Source organism: Prionailurus viverrinus, chromosome A1, assembly GCF_022837055.1.
Source record: "Prionailurus viverrinus isolate Anna chromosome A1, UM_Priviv_1.0, whole genome shotgun sequence".
Classification (NCBI taxonomy): Eukaryota; Metazoa; Chordata; class Mammalia; order Carnivora; family Felidae; genus Prionailurus; species Prionailurus viverrinus.
In genome coordinates this window covers 90,695,631-90,714,354 of record NC_062561.1, presented here as the reverse complement: position 1 = coordinate 90,714,354, position 18,724 = coordinate 90,695,631, and the positions used below count along the sequence as shown (strand labels likewise).

General features: G+C 44.9%; 1 protein-coding gene across 1 annotated transcript in view; it reads right to left on the bottom strand.

Annotated features, from left to right (window-relative positions):
- Window positions 1-13,589: 13,589 nt before the first annotated feature.
- RASGEF1C (RasGEF domain family member 1C) overlaps window positions 13,590-18,724 on the bottom strand; it is an 87,121-nt gene continuing 81,986 nt past the window's right edge. The window contains exons 13-14 of the mRNA XM_047863983.1: window positions 14,106-14,178; window positions 13,590-13,629 (exon numbers count right to left, since the gene is read on the bottom strand). Of these exons, the coding sequence (XP_047719939.1) occupies window positions 13,605-13,629; window positions 14,106-14,178 (98 nt within the window). The 3' untranslated portion in view covers window positions 13,590-13,604. The remainder of the gene's footprint in view (window positions 13,630-14,105; window positions 14,179-18,724) is intronic.

Here is an 18,724-nt window from a genome sequence, read left to right as displayed (position 1 = left end):
CCACAGTGGAGAGGAGGGGCTATGATGTCCACCTACATGGGGTAAACCTGCCTGAGAGAGGAACCAGACAAAGAAGAAAGGTCAAGCTCCCATAGCATTGCAGTGCAGGCAGTCCTCAAGCCACAGTTGAGCTGCATTTTCCTGTATTTTATTTTATTTTATTTTATTTTAATTTAATTTTTTTTTTTAATTTTTTTTTCAACGTTTATTTATTTTTGGGACAGAGAGAGACAGAGCATGAACGGGGGAGGGGCAGAGAGAGAGGGAGACACAGAATTGGAAACAGGCTCCAGGCTCTGAGCCATCAGCCCAGAGCCTGACGCGGGGCTCAAACTCACGGACCGCGAGATTGTGACCTGGCTGAAGTCGGACGCTTAACCAACTGCGCCACCCAGGCGCCCCTTAATTTAATTTTTTATTCCAATATAGTTAACATAGGATTACATTAGTTTCAGGTGTACAATACAGTCGTTCCACAATTTCCTACATCACCAGGTGCTCATCACAACAAGTACACTCCTTAATCCCCATCACCTGTTTCACCCACTTCCCACCCCCCCATCCCCAACCCCTCCCCTGTGGTAACCATTGGTTTGTTCTCTATAGTATTTGAGCAAAGGACTCTGAAATTTTGCTGGGGCCAGTTTGTGTTGGATTCCTATTATTCACAACCCAAAGAGTCCTGGCAGATGTAGTCTATGAGGAAATGCCTTTTTATTAATAAAGCAGAATACAGAACTGCTTCAATACTTTAGGGTTACTGGCCTATTCAGATTTTTCTATTCTTGTTCGTATTGTTATCTTCTATTTTTCTGGGAAACTTAGTTTTGTCATGTCATTTTTTTTAATCATGAAGTTATTTATAATATTCTGATATTGTTTAGAATATTCTCTTTTTTTGATTAAAAATTAAAAAATTTTTTGTGTGTTTATTTATTTTTGAGAGAGAGACAGAGTGTGAGCTGGGGAGGGGCAGAGAGAGAGGGAGACACAGAATCCAAAACAGGCTCCAGGCTCTGAGCTGTCAGCACAGAGCACAGCATAGGACTAAACTTGGAATGGTGAGAGCGTGACCTAGGCTGAAGTCAGATGCTTAACTAAGCCAACAAGATACCCCAAGGTCTCTCTACTTCTTACCAGGCAAGCCTTTGATACTCCAATCCCATGTTGTGGATAATAACTTGGTGTGTCAAACTTTTCTTGTACAAATTACTCAGTGGTTTCTCTCTCTTGACTAGATTAAGATGGATGCATGTGTTTTTATTTTTATTTCAAAATTTATTTTATTTTTTGTATAGGTAACTATATCAGTCAGGACAGGCTAGGTTGTGTTGTAGTAACACTGCCAAAATCCCATTGACTTTATTATTTTTTAATTTTTTAAAAAATGTTTATTTTTGAGAGAGAAAGAGAGAGAGAGAGAGAGAGAGAGAATCCCAAGCAGCCTCTGAGCTGTCAGTGCAGAACCCGACATGGGACTCGAACTCACAGATTGCTGAGATTGTTGACCTGAGCTGAATTCAAGAGTCAGACGCTTAACTGACTGAGCCACCCAGGCGCCCCCCATTGACTTTCACACCTTTCTGGTGCTCCACGTTCATCCTGAATTGTTGGCAGCTTCGCTCCATGTAGCTCTTACTCAAGAACCCTGGCTGACAGAGTTTCCATTGCTTGAACACTGCTAATCTCTGGGGGGGGGGGGGGGGGGGAAGAGGAAGAACATGGCGTCTGTCACCTCTGCTCATATTTTATTGACTAAAACAAGTCACAGGCCTGCACCTAACTTCTGGGGATGCAGAAGTGCAATCTGACAGTGGGCTTAGGAATAGGAGATCCAGAAATTTGAGTGAACAGCACTAATTACTGTCAGAGTAGTACATTCATGTGGGATACAGCCACACAGGATACATTCCCATGGGATATGCTCACATGTGAGACACTCACATTGCATTCACAATGGATGTATTCACATGCTTCAGAGAGGAATCTATCCTTCCCGTAAAACAGGTAAGCACTTTTATTGGTTTCTGGGTAAAGTTCTGTCTTTTATACTTCTTTTTTTAAATTAAAAAATGCTTATTTATTTATTTTGAGAGAGAGAGAGAGAGCATGAGCAGGGGAAGAGCAGAGAGAGGGAGACAGAGTCCCAAGCAGGCTCCTTGCTGCCAGCATGGAGCCTAATGTGGGGCTCGAACACATGAACTGTGAGATCCTGACCTGAGCTGAAATCAAGAGTCGGATGTTTAACCGACTGAGCCACTCAGATGCCCCTGCTTTCATAATTTATGCAAATACAAATAAGTGCACATATGGCTTATTCCCTGTCCTCTTTTTTAGCCTGGGTAAATGGAAATATGCTATGTACTGTATTCTATAGTTTGCTTTCTTTTCTTTTCTTTTTAAAAAATTTTAAATGTTTATTCATTTTTGAAAGACAAAGAAACAGAACATGAGTGGGGGAGGGCAGAGAGAGAGGGAGACAAAGAATCCAAAGCAGGCTCCAGACTCCGAGCTGTCAGCACAGAGCCCAACATGGGGCTCAGACTCCATAGACCTCGAGATGAAGTCTTGAGTCTTCGAGATCATGACCTGAGATGAAGTCGGACGCTTAATTGACTGATCCACCCAGGCGCCCCTGCAGTTTGTTTTCTTAAATTTAGTATTATATCATGTTTAGTACACTGTTTCTTCAGCCTTTTACACAGCTTCATAGTATTCTACCACACAGATGGATCATAGTTAAATTAATCAGTACCCTCTGGATGAGCACTTGGAGTATTGTCAGTCTTTTTCTATCACAAACAATGCTTCAATGAGTCAAGTAGTATACCTGGAATTTTGTATGTGTGCTGCTGTCTTAGTTTGCTAGGGCTTGCCATAATAAATACCACACACTGAGGGACTTATACAACAGAAATGTATTGTTTTTATAATTCTGGAGTCTAGAAGTCCAAAATTAAGGTATTTGCAGGATTGATTTCATACTGAGGTCTCTCTTTGGCTTGTATATGGTCTTTTCCATGTGTTTTCATGTGGTCCTCCCCTTGTGTGTGTCTATGTCTTATGTTATAATGAATTAGATTCAACCCATATGACCTCATTTTATCTTAATTGGTTCTTTAAGGGCCCTATCTCCAAATATAGTCACATTCTGAGTTACCTGAGGTTAGGAATTCAGCATGTGAATTTGGAGGGTAGGTACAACGAAGCCTGTGACAATTGCTATATAATAAGCAGTGGGATACCTGGTTCAAAGGGTAAATACAATGTAAATTTGGCAGACATTACCAAATTGCCCTTAATGGGGTGCTGTAATATACTGAATGTTTATGACAGCCCCTCATTCATATATTGAAGCCCCAAACCCCAATGTGATGGTATTTGGAGATGGAGCTCTGGGAGGTAATCAGGGTTAGATAAGGTCATGAAGGTGGGCCCTAGTCTGATGGTATTAGTGCCCTTATAAGAAGAGACACCAGAGAGCTTGCTTTCTCACTATTTTTCCACATGTGTGCAAAAAAGAGATCTTATGAACACACAGCAAGATGGCAGGTGTCTGCCTGCAAACTAATAATAGAATTTTACCAGAAACAAAACCAACTGGCATCTTGGTTTTGGATTCCCCAGCCTCCAGAACTGTGAGAAAACAAATTCTACCGTTTAAGCAACTCTATGTTTTTTTGTTATGGCAGCTTGAGAAGACTAATGTAAGTGCCCATTTCCCCCACAGACTTGACAAGTTGGTCAAGAGCATGTTGCCAATATTATGGGTGAAAAATCTTATGTTGGTGTGACTTTAATTAGTCATTCTCTTATCATGCATGAGAATGTGCATTGTTTCATGTATTTAAGGACCCCTCTGTTCTCCTTTTTTGTGTATGAATTGTTTATTCATTCTTTGGCCATTTTTCCATTGGAATGTTTTGTTTTATTCTTTTCTATTTCTAGGAATGCTTTATTGGAATAAGTAATAAGGGGGTGAATCACCTTAGGAGCAAAATCTAAAAAGGCACTCCCCTAAGGGTTGGACAAGGGGGATTTCTCTTAGTTTCTTGAAAGCTTACATATGTGTTTATCAACTATTGACAGAGGTATGTTAAAATATTCCTCTATGACTTCTATTATTTCTCTTTCTGGTTCTTTCAAGTTTGCCCTTAATATCTTTTGAAGCTATGTTATTGGGTTCATAGATATTTTGAATTATGATATTTTGCTATTGAATTGAGTTCTTTATCATTATATCTCTATGGTTTTAATATTTATGTCCCCTCAAAATTCATATGTTGAAATCCTAACCCCCCAAAATGAGGTGGGGCCTTTGAATGGTGCTTAGGTCATGAGGGTGGAATCCTCATAAATAGGATTAACATCTTACAAAAGAGACTCCAAAGGGATTCCTTGCCCCTTCCACCACGTGGGGATACAACGAGAAGGCACCAGCTATGAACCCAGAAGAGGGCTTTCACCAGAAGGTAATCATGCTGGTGCTTGATCTTGGACTTCCCAAGCATAAATTTCTGATGTTTGTAATCTACCCAGTTAGTGATATTTTGTTATAGCAGCCTCAGTGGATTTAGACATTATATAATGTCTCTTTTTACCTTTACTAGTGCTTCTTGCCTTAAATTCTCCTTAGTATAGCTAGACTAAATTTCTTTTGGTGAATATTTGCCTAATTTATCTTTGTCCACCATTTTCATTCCAACCTTTTGGGGTCCTTATATTAAGGTTTATTTCTTTTAAGCATTTGATTTTTTTTTTAAATTTTTTAAAATGTTTTTTATTTATTTTTGAGACAGAGACAGAGCATGAACGGGGGAGGGGCAGAGAGAGAGGGAGACACAGAATCGGAAGCAGGCTCCAGGCTCTGAGCCATCAGCCCAGAGCCTGACGCGGGGCTCGAACTCACGGACCGCGAGATCGTGACCTGAGCCGAAGTCGGCCGCTTAACCGACTGAGCCACCCAGGCGCCCCAGCATTTGATTTTTAAAAATAAAATTTGACAGTTGTGATCTTTTACTTGGAATATTTAGTTCATTCATATTTAATGTATGCTTGTATTGATATCTACCACCTTATTAATTTTTCTCTTTGACTGACTTGTTTTGTTTCTCGTTCTCTTCTCTATTTACTTCTTTTGGATTAATTAAATCTTTCTGATTATTTCATTTTATAGTTAGCTATACTTCTTTTATTGTTCTTTTAGTAATTAACCTAGAAACCACAGTAAGCATTCTTATTACAAATGCAAGCAATTTGTAGTTTTTACAATTTTCCAACACAAAATATTACTTTTTACCATTTCTCTGTTGATGCTAGATGCTTAAAACATTTCAATTCAATAGACTCTTCCTGGATTTTGCAATAACATTGGTATGTGTTTTATTTCTACATGTATTTTTAGACACCACATGACATTGCCATTATTGTTTGTATAGTCACTACTCAGTCAATATACATTAACTTTAACCTATATACTTACCCTTTTTGTGCTTTTTATTCCTTTCTCCCATTCTGTAATTCTCTCTGGGATCACCTTTTTTCTGTTTTAAGAACTTTTTTTAAGTTTTAGGTTTTATGATATGTTTGCTGACAATAAATTCTTTCAGTTTTTGTATGTTTTAAGAGTCTATATTTTGCTCCATGTTTGAAGGACATTTTATTTGACTATAAAATTCTAGGTTGGTAATTGTTTTGTTTCAATGTTTTATTTTCTTTAAAAGTTCATTTATTTATTTTGAGAGAGAGAAGGGGTGGGGGAAGGAGCAGAGAGAGAGAGGGAGAGAGAGAGAGAACCCCAAGCATTCTCCACACTGCTAGTATAGAGCCCAGCTTGGGGCTCGAACTCACCAACTGCAAGATAATGACCTGAGCCAAAATCAAGAGTCAGCCACTTAACTGACTGAGCCACCCAGGTGCCCCTGTTTCAATGTTTTAAAGATGTTGAATCATTTCTGTTGAGAAGTCAGTCATCAATCTTATTTTTCTTTCTTTAAAGGTAACATATTCTATTTCTTTGGGTGTTTTTAAGATTTCTACATTTCCCTCTTTGATTTGACCACTTACTATAATGCACTTAAGTGTGGTTTTCTTTGTATTTATCTTGTTGGGGTTTGCAGCATTACTTTAATCTGTGCTTTGATGTCTTTAATTAATTTTGGAAAATTCTAAGAATTACCTCTTCAAATATTGCTTCTGCTCCATTTGTTTCTCCTCACTTTATAAGACTCCAATTCTCATGGTTTACTTTCATTCTTGTGTTCCACATGTCTCTTACATTCTCTTCTGTATTTTATTTTATTAAAAAAATCTCGGGGCGCCTGGGTGGCGCAGTCGGTTAAGCGTCCGACTGCAGCCAGGTCAAGATCTCGCGGTCCGTGAGTTCGAGCCCCGCGTCAGGCTCTGGGCTGATGGCTCAGAGCCTGGAGCCTGTTTCCGATTCTGTGTCTCCCTCTCTCTCTGCCCCTCCCCCGTTCATGCTCTGTCTCTCTCTGTCCCAAAAATAAATAAAAACGTTGAAAAAGAAAAAAAAAAAGAAAAAAAAATCTCTACTTCAATTTGGATATTTCTATTTGTGGTAATTTGTCTCCATGATGTCCATCATTAATTATTTCCTACCCTGAACACTAAGGTATCTCCGTTAAGAAGTAAAATCTGTTCCTCTTCCTTTCTTGCACGTTGGTTGGGTTTAGAACCCACCTGAGCAACAGAATGCAGTGGAAGTAATATTCTGGGACTTATGAGGCTAGGTCATAAGAAATCAGGCACTTTCTACCTATCCTATTGGAACCCTCACTGTGGAGCAATCCAGCCTGATTACCTTGAGACTGACATGCTCTCAGCAGTCTTGAGCTAATCATACATAGAGGACAACCATAGGTGCTACAGTTGATAGTCTCAGCTGAGCTCAACCTTACTGTCATCCCCCCAACCAGTGTGCTAGTCACATGAATGAGTGTGAGATGACAGAAAATGTATATTGGTCTCTGCTTCTGGTTCCTGGCAGAGAGCTCCTGAAACACTTGTAATTTCCTCAGTGGTAAGAATACTAGGAATATGTCTTGTTTTGATATATGGCCTTTGACCCCATCCCTGACACAGAGCTTCTAAAACCCTTGTAAATTCCTAAGTGATTAGATCTCTAGGAGCATCTTTTGTTCCATTTAGGTGAGTCTGGATGGCTCCTGGCTGAAGGTTGGTCACCAGAAAGACCAAACCCTGATTAGAAGCTTAGAATTTTCAGTACCCTCCCACCCCACCCCCACCATTCTCCAGAGAGAGGAGACCAAAAAACCCTTGAGTCGGCTTTGACCTCTCCCTGGCTCTCACATTTGACCTGCACATCGTCAGCAAATCCTGTTTGCTTTACCTTCAAAATATGTCCCAAATTTGGCCACCTTTTGCCACCTACACCCAGCTCAGCCCACCTTCTTCTCTTACCTGCATCACATCCTAGCAGGCCATCCTGCTAAGCACTGTGGTGTGTGAGATCTAACGATTAACTCTAAAGACAGATCCTACACAGAGAGGTTATGTAGGTTAGCGTTAAGAGATCTTAATTTAAACCAAACTTGGCTCTACATGGCTGTATTTTATTTATGTTCTCATCCAAATAGGAAAATCATTATTGAAATAAATAGGGTGTAACTGCCCACAAAGCAATAGGAGTAAATAAATTGATTGAAAAGCTTTCTGCATGGGGCGTCTGGGTGGTTCAGTTGGTTAAGCTTCTGACTCTTGATTTTGGCTCAGGTCACCATCTCATGGTTCGTGAGTTTGAGCCCCACGTTGGCCATGGTGCTGAAGGCGTGGGGCCTGCTTGCAATTCTCCCTCTTCCTCTCCCCCCCACCCCTGCATGCACCCACTCTCTCTCTCTCTCAAAAATAAGTAAATAAACATTTAAAAAAAGAGAACAGCTTTCTGTATTGCTAGGCTGCACTAAACTTATTGTGGCACTTAGCCCTCCACTGTTAGCTCATCAGATGTGCACGCTGAGGCCAGGTCAATGTGTCAGTCTCCCCCTTGGACTCCAAGAAAAGGTTCAGGTGTGGCTCATCCACAGGTAGGGGCTCTCCAGGCGCTGGGATGGGCTGGGGTGGGGAGCTCAATCCACCTGCTCTCTGCCCTAGGAACAGGAATAATGTAACCATTTGTTACTTTTCTGTTATGCAAATACTGTTCTAATCTTGGATTTTTTCCTTAGGATTAGTTACAGAAGTAGAATTACTGAGTTAAAAGGTATTTTTCTAAGAGATCTTTCTAAAACTGACCAAGTTCCACCTTGTAGTAGTTGGGGTATCCAGAAAAATCAAAGGAGAGATACGTAGTTAGATAGATAGATAGATAGATAGATAGATGATATATAGAAAGATAGATGATAAATGACAAATAGATGGACAGGTAGATTTATTATAAAGAATTAGCTCACACAGGGAGCCTGGGTGCCTCAGTTGGTTGGGCATCTGACTCTTGATTTTATTTCAGGTCATGATCTCATGGTTTGTGGGATTGAGCCCTGTGCCCAGGCACGGAGCCTGCTTGGGATTCTCTCTCTTCCTCTCTCTGCCCCTTTCCCGCTCTTGTGTGCACTTATGTGTGCACGCTCTCTCTATATATAAATACATAAACATTTAAAGAAAAGAATTAGCTCACATAGTTTTGGAGGCTGAGAAGCCCCAAGATCTGCTGTGTGCAAGCTGGACACCCAGGAGAGCCAATGATGTAAATTCCAATCCAAATGCAGAAGACAGGCAAAGAGCAAATTTTCCCCTCCTCCATCTTTTGTTTTCTTCTGGCCTCCAGCTGACTGGATGAGGCCCGCCCACATTGGGGAGGGCAATCTATATTACTCGGTCTATGGATTCCAATGTGAATCTCATCCAGAAACACCCTCAGGTACACACCCAGAATAATGTTTGACCAGATACCTGGGCACCTTATGGCCTAGTCAAGTTGACATATCAAATTGACCATGACATGGCTCCCTTAAATTCTTCAATGCCCACCCGGCTCCCTTGCTCCCAGAGCCTGCAGTATAAACTTCAATCTCCTGGTCTGCCTTGTGGGGGTCTTTCACTGTCTGGCCTCTGCTGGCTTTTCCTGCCATTGCTCTCCACCCCTGATGTGCTGGATTTCTGCTCCCTACTCTTTGCTGAACTGTTCTCTTAGTGGTCCCATTGGTCAATAGTGAGGGTTCTGGCTCATGCCTCAGGTCTGTTCATTTCCAATTAATCTTCCCACCTCTCTGGTCTTGCCTGCAGGCCCAGGGTTGGATGCCAAAGGAAGATGTTGTTAGGCACCCTGCTCAGCCATGGGCAAGGGCACAGTTTTGGCTGAGAGGTATTTTGTGCATGTGTCAGGGTCTTCCTAAAGCATCTGTCTCCTGGTCCAGAGCCCCAGGGCTCCCACCTGGGTCCTGGGGAGTGAAAATGGGGTCATTTTCACTGAAGATGCTATGCTGCAGGATGTGAGCCTCACAGCGTGCATATTGGTGACAACGGGCCGCATAATGGGGAAGGAGGTCTGAAGTCTTCTATTTCTGGGCATTATGCGTGACTTTGCCCAGTACAGGGCCCATGGAGGGGTGTGCACAGTAAGGTAGGTGGAGGCAGTGGGAGGTTTTGCCTTGCACATGTATGAGATACTCCAGGTCACTCCTGAAACCCCAAGGGCACCAGGGGGCCTATACTGTCCATAAAAGGAAGAGGCAGGAGTGGAAGAAAGACATTTGTCACTGTGTCTGTGTTTGCAGCAAGCCTAGGCTGCTAGTTGGAGCTCCTCCACCCCCTCGGGAGCTGAGCTCTGGAGGCTGATGGACTCCGGTAAGCCCAGGCCTCATCCCTGTGAGCCGATCGTCCTTGGGCAGAGTCTCTGTCACTTGCCAAATGGGATGGTGAAAGCACCCACCTGGGGGGTTTGTTAGGCTGTGTGTAAAGAGCCAGGCTTGGGGCTTGGCACTTTGACAGAAGCATTTGAGTTTCTGGGTGAAATGAAGCTTCCAACTGAGGCACTCCCTGGCTGTGGTTCTTGACTGAGTTACTTGGCTTCTTGCTCCCTTGGCCCATCAGTGGGTGTGCCAGCACTGAGAGTTAGAGACTGGGGCATTGCTTGGGGGTACCCATTCTTTAAGAACCTCACGTGAGCCCTGCAGTGTGTGGGGAGGCCCGGGGTGGGGGGTGCAATGGCCTGAGGTCTGTTGGCTGCTTGAGAAGTTCAAAGGACCAGGGGCCATGCTGGTAGCCCAGGAAGGGAACAGGGGGTTTTCTGTGGGTTCCTCTGGGACAGCTTTGGCCACGCCTTTGAGAACCACTCTGGGGTCATATCTTGGGGTCCTGCCCTGGGGGGCTGCTGGGTGGGATAACTAGGCTTCTGCAGAAGCCTGTATGTGGCTAAGTTACTGGAATAAGTTGCTGGTCATGATGGAGACGCCCTCACCTCAGGAAGTGTGGGGGGTTGGGGATAGTGGGATGCATCTTCAGTGATACAGCGATGTGGGGTCAGGGTTTTCAGCTCTCCCATGGATCCCCTGTGATTGATTCTGAATCTCAGCCAGGCCCAGGGGCCTCTGAAGCAAACCCCACTCAGGGATATCTTCGTGTCCTCCCCCACTTTGCCCTCTCTGGAGGGCTCTGGGAAAAAGCACTAGAAAGAGACCATGGCTGTACCCTCTCCTTGGCCTCCTGGGCACCATGGGGCTGTTGGCTGCTGGCTGCCCCAAGGCCCAGATGCCTGCCTTGTGGACGAGCTGGGCAGCTTCAAACCCTGGGCTGTGTGTTGGGGGCCCATGTCACCCACCTGGCACTGCACCAAGCCTCACGGCCATCAGTCTTGGGTGCCACCTATGATGCTGACCCTTGATTCAGAGCCCCGCCCTTCAGAGCCCCTGTGGGCCATCTAACCCAACTGTAAGGACTGAGGCCAGGTCGGCAGGAGGACAGAAAGGGTCTCTATGGGGAAGGGCCATGATTCCTGGAGGCGGCAAAAGAACCATCTGGGAGGCTGTAAGCAAGGCGCCATCCCTCTTGGGGTTCTGAGGTTGCACCTGGAGAAGGGCCACCACAATCCTCACCTTGGGGGCTGCCAGGCAGGTCTCTCAGAGAAAGCCTCCTCCTCGCTGCACTGGGGCCTCGACCCAGCAGGTTCAAGGGCCTATTGGATGAACCTGAGATACAAACACACTTGGCCTGAGCCTCCTCGGGCCCTGCGTTTTCTGTGGGGCTGATCATGGACTTTCTCCTTCTCACCTGCCCAGCATGGGGTGAGCCCCAGCCTCTCCCTGCCATCCTCCCAACACCCACTCTGCACTGAGCCACTGAGGGGCTGGTGGAAGCAGGCATGAAGACAGAGCTGCATGTCAGGAATCCCTCCCCAGAGGCTGCATTCTGACTAGATTGACAAGGTGGGGAACAGCATGCACAAGGTCACAGAAAACAGGAAATGGAGTGTTTTTTGCCTTGGGACCACAAGCCTGGGGGCAGAAGGGTCCCCCCCTCTACCTGCACCGACAAACTTGATTTACCTCCTGTCTAACTGCTGGAGTTGCAACTGTGGTGCTGTTCCGCTTTCTCCAATGTCCTTTCCTCATGTTCCCTGCAGCCTGGTAGGGGAGAGGCTGCTGCCATTTCTGAACAGGAGAGAGCAAGGACTGAGCTGGGCCTTGGCTATGGGGAGGCATGGCTGTGGGGAGGCATTTGGGCGCCTGGCTTTGGAGAAGAAGCTGGAACCCTGGGCCCCGAGGCCTCTCCCAAAGCTTGGCATTCTGGGGTTTCCTCACAGGTCCCTGCACCAAGTCACTCAGGAACCAGGAGATGGAGCTGGGTGACTGGCAAGGGCTGGGGTCCAGAGTGTTCTGTCTCCCCGTGGCTGGGGTAGGACACAACCTTCTCGGGTGGGCACTGGACCCTGAACAGGCCTCCCTGAGCTTCATGGGCACCAGCCCTGGACCTGCCATCATGTGTCTCAAGGCCACTAACTCCTGTGATGCTTGCTTCCTGCCTCTGATACAGGACTCAGTGTGATCAGAAGGCAGTGACAGTCCCTGCTGATGTCTGCATGTCCTATCTAATGTTGCCCAAGAGATACCAGGGAGCGAGAGAGTGAGGGAGCGAGGTGCTTCTAGCCAGGGCTCCTTGAGGCCCCATCAGGGGCTGGATGCGGCATGAGGCAGGGCGGCAGCCTGAGCCTGGCTGCTGGCTGAAGTCCATCCCTGCTCTGTTCCCTGCACTACTTGCCCTCTCTGGGGTCTCGGATGAAAAGGGGGTGTGCTGGGCTGGGCAAAGAGCAGATCCTGCCCAACCCTAATGTTCTCATGCCTTCTGTGGCCTTGCTGACATCTGGGGTTTGTTGGGCAGAATTCCCCAGAGAGGAGGCACTTGGAAATGTGGTGGCATTGTCTCTGCCTGTCCCTCTCAGATGGGACCCAAGTCCATGCCACCAGGACAGCCAGGTCTGAGACTGAGCAGGGCCTGAGACTGGCCAGGGTGGGTCAGTGAACCCTAACACACACCCCCCTCTGCCCAGCAGATCCTGACTGGGTGAAAGATACACATCATACTCCCTGACTTCCTGGCTGGGTGACCTGGTCACATGCCAGGTGGGGGCTCAGCAGCTCCATGGCCCATCTGCTTCCTGGCATAGAAACGTGACTCAGTGTATGAGGGTCTGGGGCGGGGGGGTGGGGTGGGGGCGCGGGTAATGGGAGGAGTCTCATGGTAGGTTCATCAACCCCATCTCACCCCCACATAAAAGAAGTGTCTGGTCACATGTAGGGCTGTTGGGTGTCCATTCACCAGGCCCTGTCAGTGCAACATGGGGTCTACAGAGTGGAAATGGCCACCGCATCCCCAGGCCCGAGCTGGGAAACTGCCCTTCATCCTGCCAGAAGTTTATGCCAGACCCACGAGTGAAAAGCACAGTGTAGACGTGGATATGCAGGGTGTATGAACATGTTTATACCAACTCTAGAGTTTACAATGTACTGTACATGTTGTCATTTTTGTGACTCAAATCTGTCCCATGACCTGTGTCACAGCTGTCACCGTAAAGCTATCCCCTGATACCAGCAGGATCCAGAAAGGGAGTGAATTGGGCTGCAGAAACCAGCCCATCTTGGGGCCAGGGGAGGGGGACAGGGTAGGGTCCATCAGCAGAATGGCAGGGGCCAGCGGCGTGGTGCCTGCTGGAGATGTAGAGGCTCCCAGGCCACCTGGTGACAGACTGGGGGTCAGCCCCTGTGGCACTCATCACCCAATGAGAGGGACACTACAGTCACCCAGCCCTCTGGGGGTCGTGCCGTGTCCTTGCCGAGGTCACAGTAATGTGACCCCCACCATCCTGAAGGCAGGGCCCCTGAGGCACGTGCCACCCACATGTCAGGAGGCCCCTGGGCCTGCCGGGGCCGAAGTTCCACAAAAGGTGGAGGAAGGTCTCCTGTGCCGTGTGGTCGCTGGGGCGGGCGCCAGGCCGTGGGGTCACGGTTTGCAAAGCAGGGAAGCACCAACACCTCCACTTTCTGCTGGGCCGGCTGAGGCAGGGCTGCGGAAGGCTTCTGCTGACTTCCTCCCCTCCTCCTCCTCCACCTCCTCCTCCTCCTGCTCAGCGCTTCTCACGTCTTCCCCAAAATAGAAGATCTGCAGATTTAAACATGCCCAGGGTAGTGATTATACTTCCCTCCAGCCAGTCCCCTGCAAGGCAGGTGACTCCCACCCCAGAGGGGCTCTGTACAACCCTCTTGGCTTAGTCCTCAGAGCCCACTGCTGCAGGCTTGGTCTGACCTCCGCTGGGCCGTGTTAATAGGCTGAACGAGCAGGAGGTGGTGTCTCACTTTCTGGCATAAGAATATGGACTGGGGTTTCCTGGACCTGGACACACATCCTGAAGCCCTGCAGGGCCAGCCTCTGGCCATGGCGGTGGGGGTGGGGGCGGGTTGCAATCCTAACCTCCCTCCCACCCAGTGCATGAGTCCCACCCCCACCCCTAAGAGCCTGGCTTGTCCTGCCCCCTCCCCACGGACCTGGGTATCCACGAAGCCCCTCGGCCCTGGCCTGGCCCCAAGCACCCACCTTCTCCCCCATGCCAGTCTTTACTCCCGTCTTCACAGACTCACCTTAGAGATTTCCACCTCTCTTTTTCTGTTTGGTTCTCTGGGCTCTCACTTTCATAAGAAGCCAAATAAAGACCTGGTCAGAAAACGAGGTAAAATCACACAGTTATGGCCTATGATAATAGCCTGCCCTATACCCAGAGTCTGACCTGCTTTTTATTCTTAAATTAAACGTGTTGGGAGGTACACATGCAGTTAGTTGTATGTGCTAATTAGTACAGAGAGGTCGGTGTACCCTTTCCCTAGTTTCTCCCAGTGGTAACCATTTGCAAAACTATAGCACAGGACCACCACCAGCATGTTGACAATTTGCAGAACACCCTCATCACCACCAGAATCCCTCATGCTGCCCTTTTAAGGCCCACCTGCTTCCCTTTCTTAATCCCTGGCCACTACTAATAGGTTCTCCATGTCCAGATTTTTGTCATTTCAAGAATGTGATATAGGGACACCTGGGTGGCTCAGTCAGTTAAGCATCCAACTCTGGATTTCCACTCAGGTCACGATCTTGTGGTTTGTGAGATCAAGCCCCATGTGGGGTGCTATGCTGACAGCACAGAGCCTGCTTGGGATTCTCTCTCCCTCTCTCCCTCTCTCTGCCCTTCTCTCACTCTTGCTGTCTCTGTGTCTCTCAAAATAAATACATAATTTTAAAAGAAGAATGTGATATAAATCGAATCAGTATGTAACATATGGGATGGTCTCTTTTCACTCCGAGTGATTCTCCGCGTTTCATCCAAGCTGTAGTATGAATCAATACTTAATTCCTTTTTCTTGCTGAAGACTATTCCGTGGCATGGATATACCACAGTGTGTTTAGCCACTCACCCACTGAAGGACATCTGCATTGCTTCCAGTGTTTCTCTAGAACTATTTATGCTGCTGTAATTATTGGAGTGCGGGTTTTTTGTGTGAACATGAGTATTCGTTTCTCTGGGATAAATAAATGCCCGAGAGCACATTTACTGAGTCAGACAGTCGGTGCAAATTTAGTTTTATAAGAAACTCTTTGTCTAGTTCTACATCCTGAAGATTTCCTGTTACTTTTATTCTTCCTAAAAGCTATACAGTTTTACATTTTACATTCGAGTCTGTGATTCATTCTGAGTTAATTTTTCATAAAAGGTGTAAGGATGAGGTCAAAGTTCATTTTTTGGCTTATGGATGCTCAGATGCCCCTGTTCCATTTGTTGCAAGGGCTCACTTTCCTCCGCTGAATTGCTTTTACTCCATTCTCAAAAATCCCTGGGCACAGTGGGGTGTCTGGATGGCTCAGTCAGTGGAGCGTCTGACTTCGGCTTGGGTCACGATCTTGTGGTTCGTGAGTTGCAGCCCTGCATCTGGCTTGCTGCTGTCAGCTCAGAGACCGCTTTGGATCTTCTGTCCTTCTTGCTCTCTACCCCTCCCCATGCACATGCTCTCTCTCTTAAAATTGAATAAACATTTGAAAAAAGTCACTGGGCATTTGTGTGGGTCTATTCTTAGGTTCTCTATTCTGTCCCATTGATCCACGTATCTGTCTTACCAATACCACACTGTCTTGATTACTGTAGCTGTATAATATCAGCTTTAATATTGGGTAGAGTAATCCCTCCCATTTTATTCTTCTTTTTCAAAATTGTTTCAGCTATTCTAGTTTCTATGGCTTCCCATATACATTTCATTTAAAAAATTTTTAAAAAATATTTATTTTTGAGACAGAGACAAAGTGTGAGTGGGGGAGGAGCAGAGAGAGAGGGAAACAGAATCCAAAGCAGGCTCCAGGCTCTGAGCTGTCAGCACAGAGCCCAACATGGGGCTCGAACTCATGAACCATGAGATCATGACCTGAGCTGAAGTTGGATGCTCAACTGACTGAGCCACCCAGGCTCACCCCCATATACAATTATCTTAGAATAATTGTATCTTTGTCTGCAAAAAAAAAAAAAAACACCACTGTCTTTTGATGGGAAAATCCTGGATTTTGATAGGAAATGCATTAAATCTGTACTTAAATCTGGGGAGAATTGGTATCATTGCTATGCTGAGTCTTCCAATTCATGCATGTCATGTCCCTCCATTTATTTAGACCTTCTCTGATTTCTTTCATTAGCATCGTGTAGATTTTGGCATGCAAATCTTGGATATGTTTTGTTAGATTTATACCTAAGTATTTAATGTTTTTGAGCGATTATATTGAGTGATGGTATTGTATTTTTAATTTCAGTGTCCACATATTCATTGTTAGCACGCAGAAATATGATAGATTTTTGTGTCTTTATCTTGTATTCTGCAACTTGTGCTGAACCCACTTAGTTCTAGGAGTTTTGGAGATTCTTTGGGATTTTTTACATTTTTTAATAAATAATGACAGTGTTAATTCATCCTTTCTGATCCGTCTTTATTTTCTTTTCTTGCGTTATTGCATGAACTAGATCTCCATTACTATCTTGAACAAAAGTGGTGAGAGTATATCTCCTTGCCTTATTACTGATCTTAGTGAGAAAGCAGTGTTTCACCATTAAAAATGATGTTAGTGGAAAGGTTTTTGTAGGTGCAATTTATCAGATTGATAAATTCCTCTCGATTCTTATTTTTCTGAGAGTTTTTCCCATGCATGGGTGTAGAAATCTGTCAAATGAATTTTCTGTATCAGTTGATATAATCAAGTCATTTTTCTCTTAGTCTGTTAATATGGTAGATGACACTGATTGATTTTCAAATATTGAATAGTATTGTATCTCTGGAATAAACTCACTTGGTCATGATATCTAACTATTTTTCAATATTGCCAAATTCTATTTGCTAATATTTTGTTAAGGAATTTTTGCATCTATATTCACAAGGGATCTTAGTCTTTACTTTCTTTATTTTACTACCTTTATCTGGTTTTGGTGTCAGGGTAATACTGGCTTCGTAAAATGAGCTGGGAAGTTCCGTCCTCTTCTATTTTTTTTTTTTATGTTTATTTATTTTTGGGAGAGAGAGAGAGAGAGAGAGAGAGAGACAGAGTGTGAGCAGGCAAGGGGTAGAGAGAGGGAGACACGGAATCCGAAGCAGGCTCCACGCTCCAAACTGTCAGCACAGAGCCCAACACAGGGCTCGAACCCATGCACTATGAGATCATGACCTGAACTGAAGTTGGATGCTTAACTGACTGAGCCACCCAGGTGCCCTGTCCTCTTCTATTTTTTGAAAACGATTGTGTAGAATCCATATTAAGTCTTCCTTAAAAGTTTAATAGAATTCTCTAGTATAACTGTCTGAGCCTAGAGATTTCATTTTTGGGATGTTTTAAAATTACAAATGCAATTTCCTTAATGGTTATAGGGCTATTCAAATGATCTATTTTGTGTTGTTTGTGGCAGTTTATGCTATTTAAGGAATTGGTCCATTTCATCTAACTGGCCAAATTAATGGGTCTAGAGTTGTTCACAGTATTTTCTTATTAGCCTTTCAATGATGACAGAGGCTATAGTGACATCTTCCATTTCATTCTAGATATTAGCATTTTCTGTCTTCTCTTTTTCTTTAAGAGGTTCTTTGCTGGAGAATGGCAATGTTACAGTTCTTTTCAAAGGACCAACTTCCTGTGGGTTACTTGAACAGTTTTTAGAATTCCATTTTGATTTATGTACAGTAAATTCCTGAAGGATATTTTCACTGGATATAGAATTCTGGGTTGGCAGCTATTTTCTTTCAGCACGTGAAAAATATGCCACTGCCTCTGGCCACCATGATTTCTGATGAGTACTCTAGTCATCCAAATTGTTTTGCCCTCATAGGTAAAGTGTCATTTCTTTCTCAGTGTTTTCAAAATTTGTGTCTTTTTATTTGGTGCTCAGAAATGTGACTATGATGTATCTTGGTATGGGTTTCTTTGGGTTGATCCTTTTTGGGATTCACTTGGCCTCTTGAATCTGTAGGTTTCTATCTTTTCCAAATCTGGGAACTTTCCAGCCATTACTTCTTGGATTATTTTTTCAACCCTGTCCATTTTGTCCCCTTCCTTCCCAGACTCTGATGACAAGAGTGTTAGATCTTTTGTTATAGTCCCACAGGTCCCTGACACTCTGCTGTTCAGATTGTTTAATTTCTATTGTTCCACCTTCCAGCTCATCGATTCTTTGCTTTGTCTTCTCCATTCTGCTGTTGAGACCATCTACTCAGTTTTTTATTTTAGTTATTGTATTTTTCAATTCTATAATTTCTACTTGGCTCCCTTTTATATCTTCTGTTTCTTTGCTGATACTTTCTATACTGTCACCTGTTTCAGAGAGCCTCAAGGCTGGCTGTATTGCTAGGCAGGTCTTGCCAGAGGAAGCCTGGAGCTGAGTGCTGGGCAGGATTCTGTCAGAGGCTGTGACTAACCCAGTTGGGGCTCAATACAGCTTAGGTCCCTTCTCTTGCTTTCTCCAGTTATTATTATTATTATTGGTTTTTTTTGGTGGGGGGAAGGAGAGGATGAAACAAGGGTCACTGGAAGGAGCTCCTTTCTTTTTTGATTTGTTTTTTAAAGTTTATGTATTTATTTTCAGAGAGAGAGAGATAAATAGAGAGACAGAGTGAGAGTGAGCAAGAGAGAGAGAGACAGTGCAAGTGGGGGAAGGCAAGAGAGAGGGAAAGAGAGAGAGAGAGAGAGA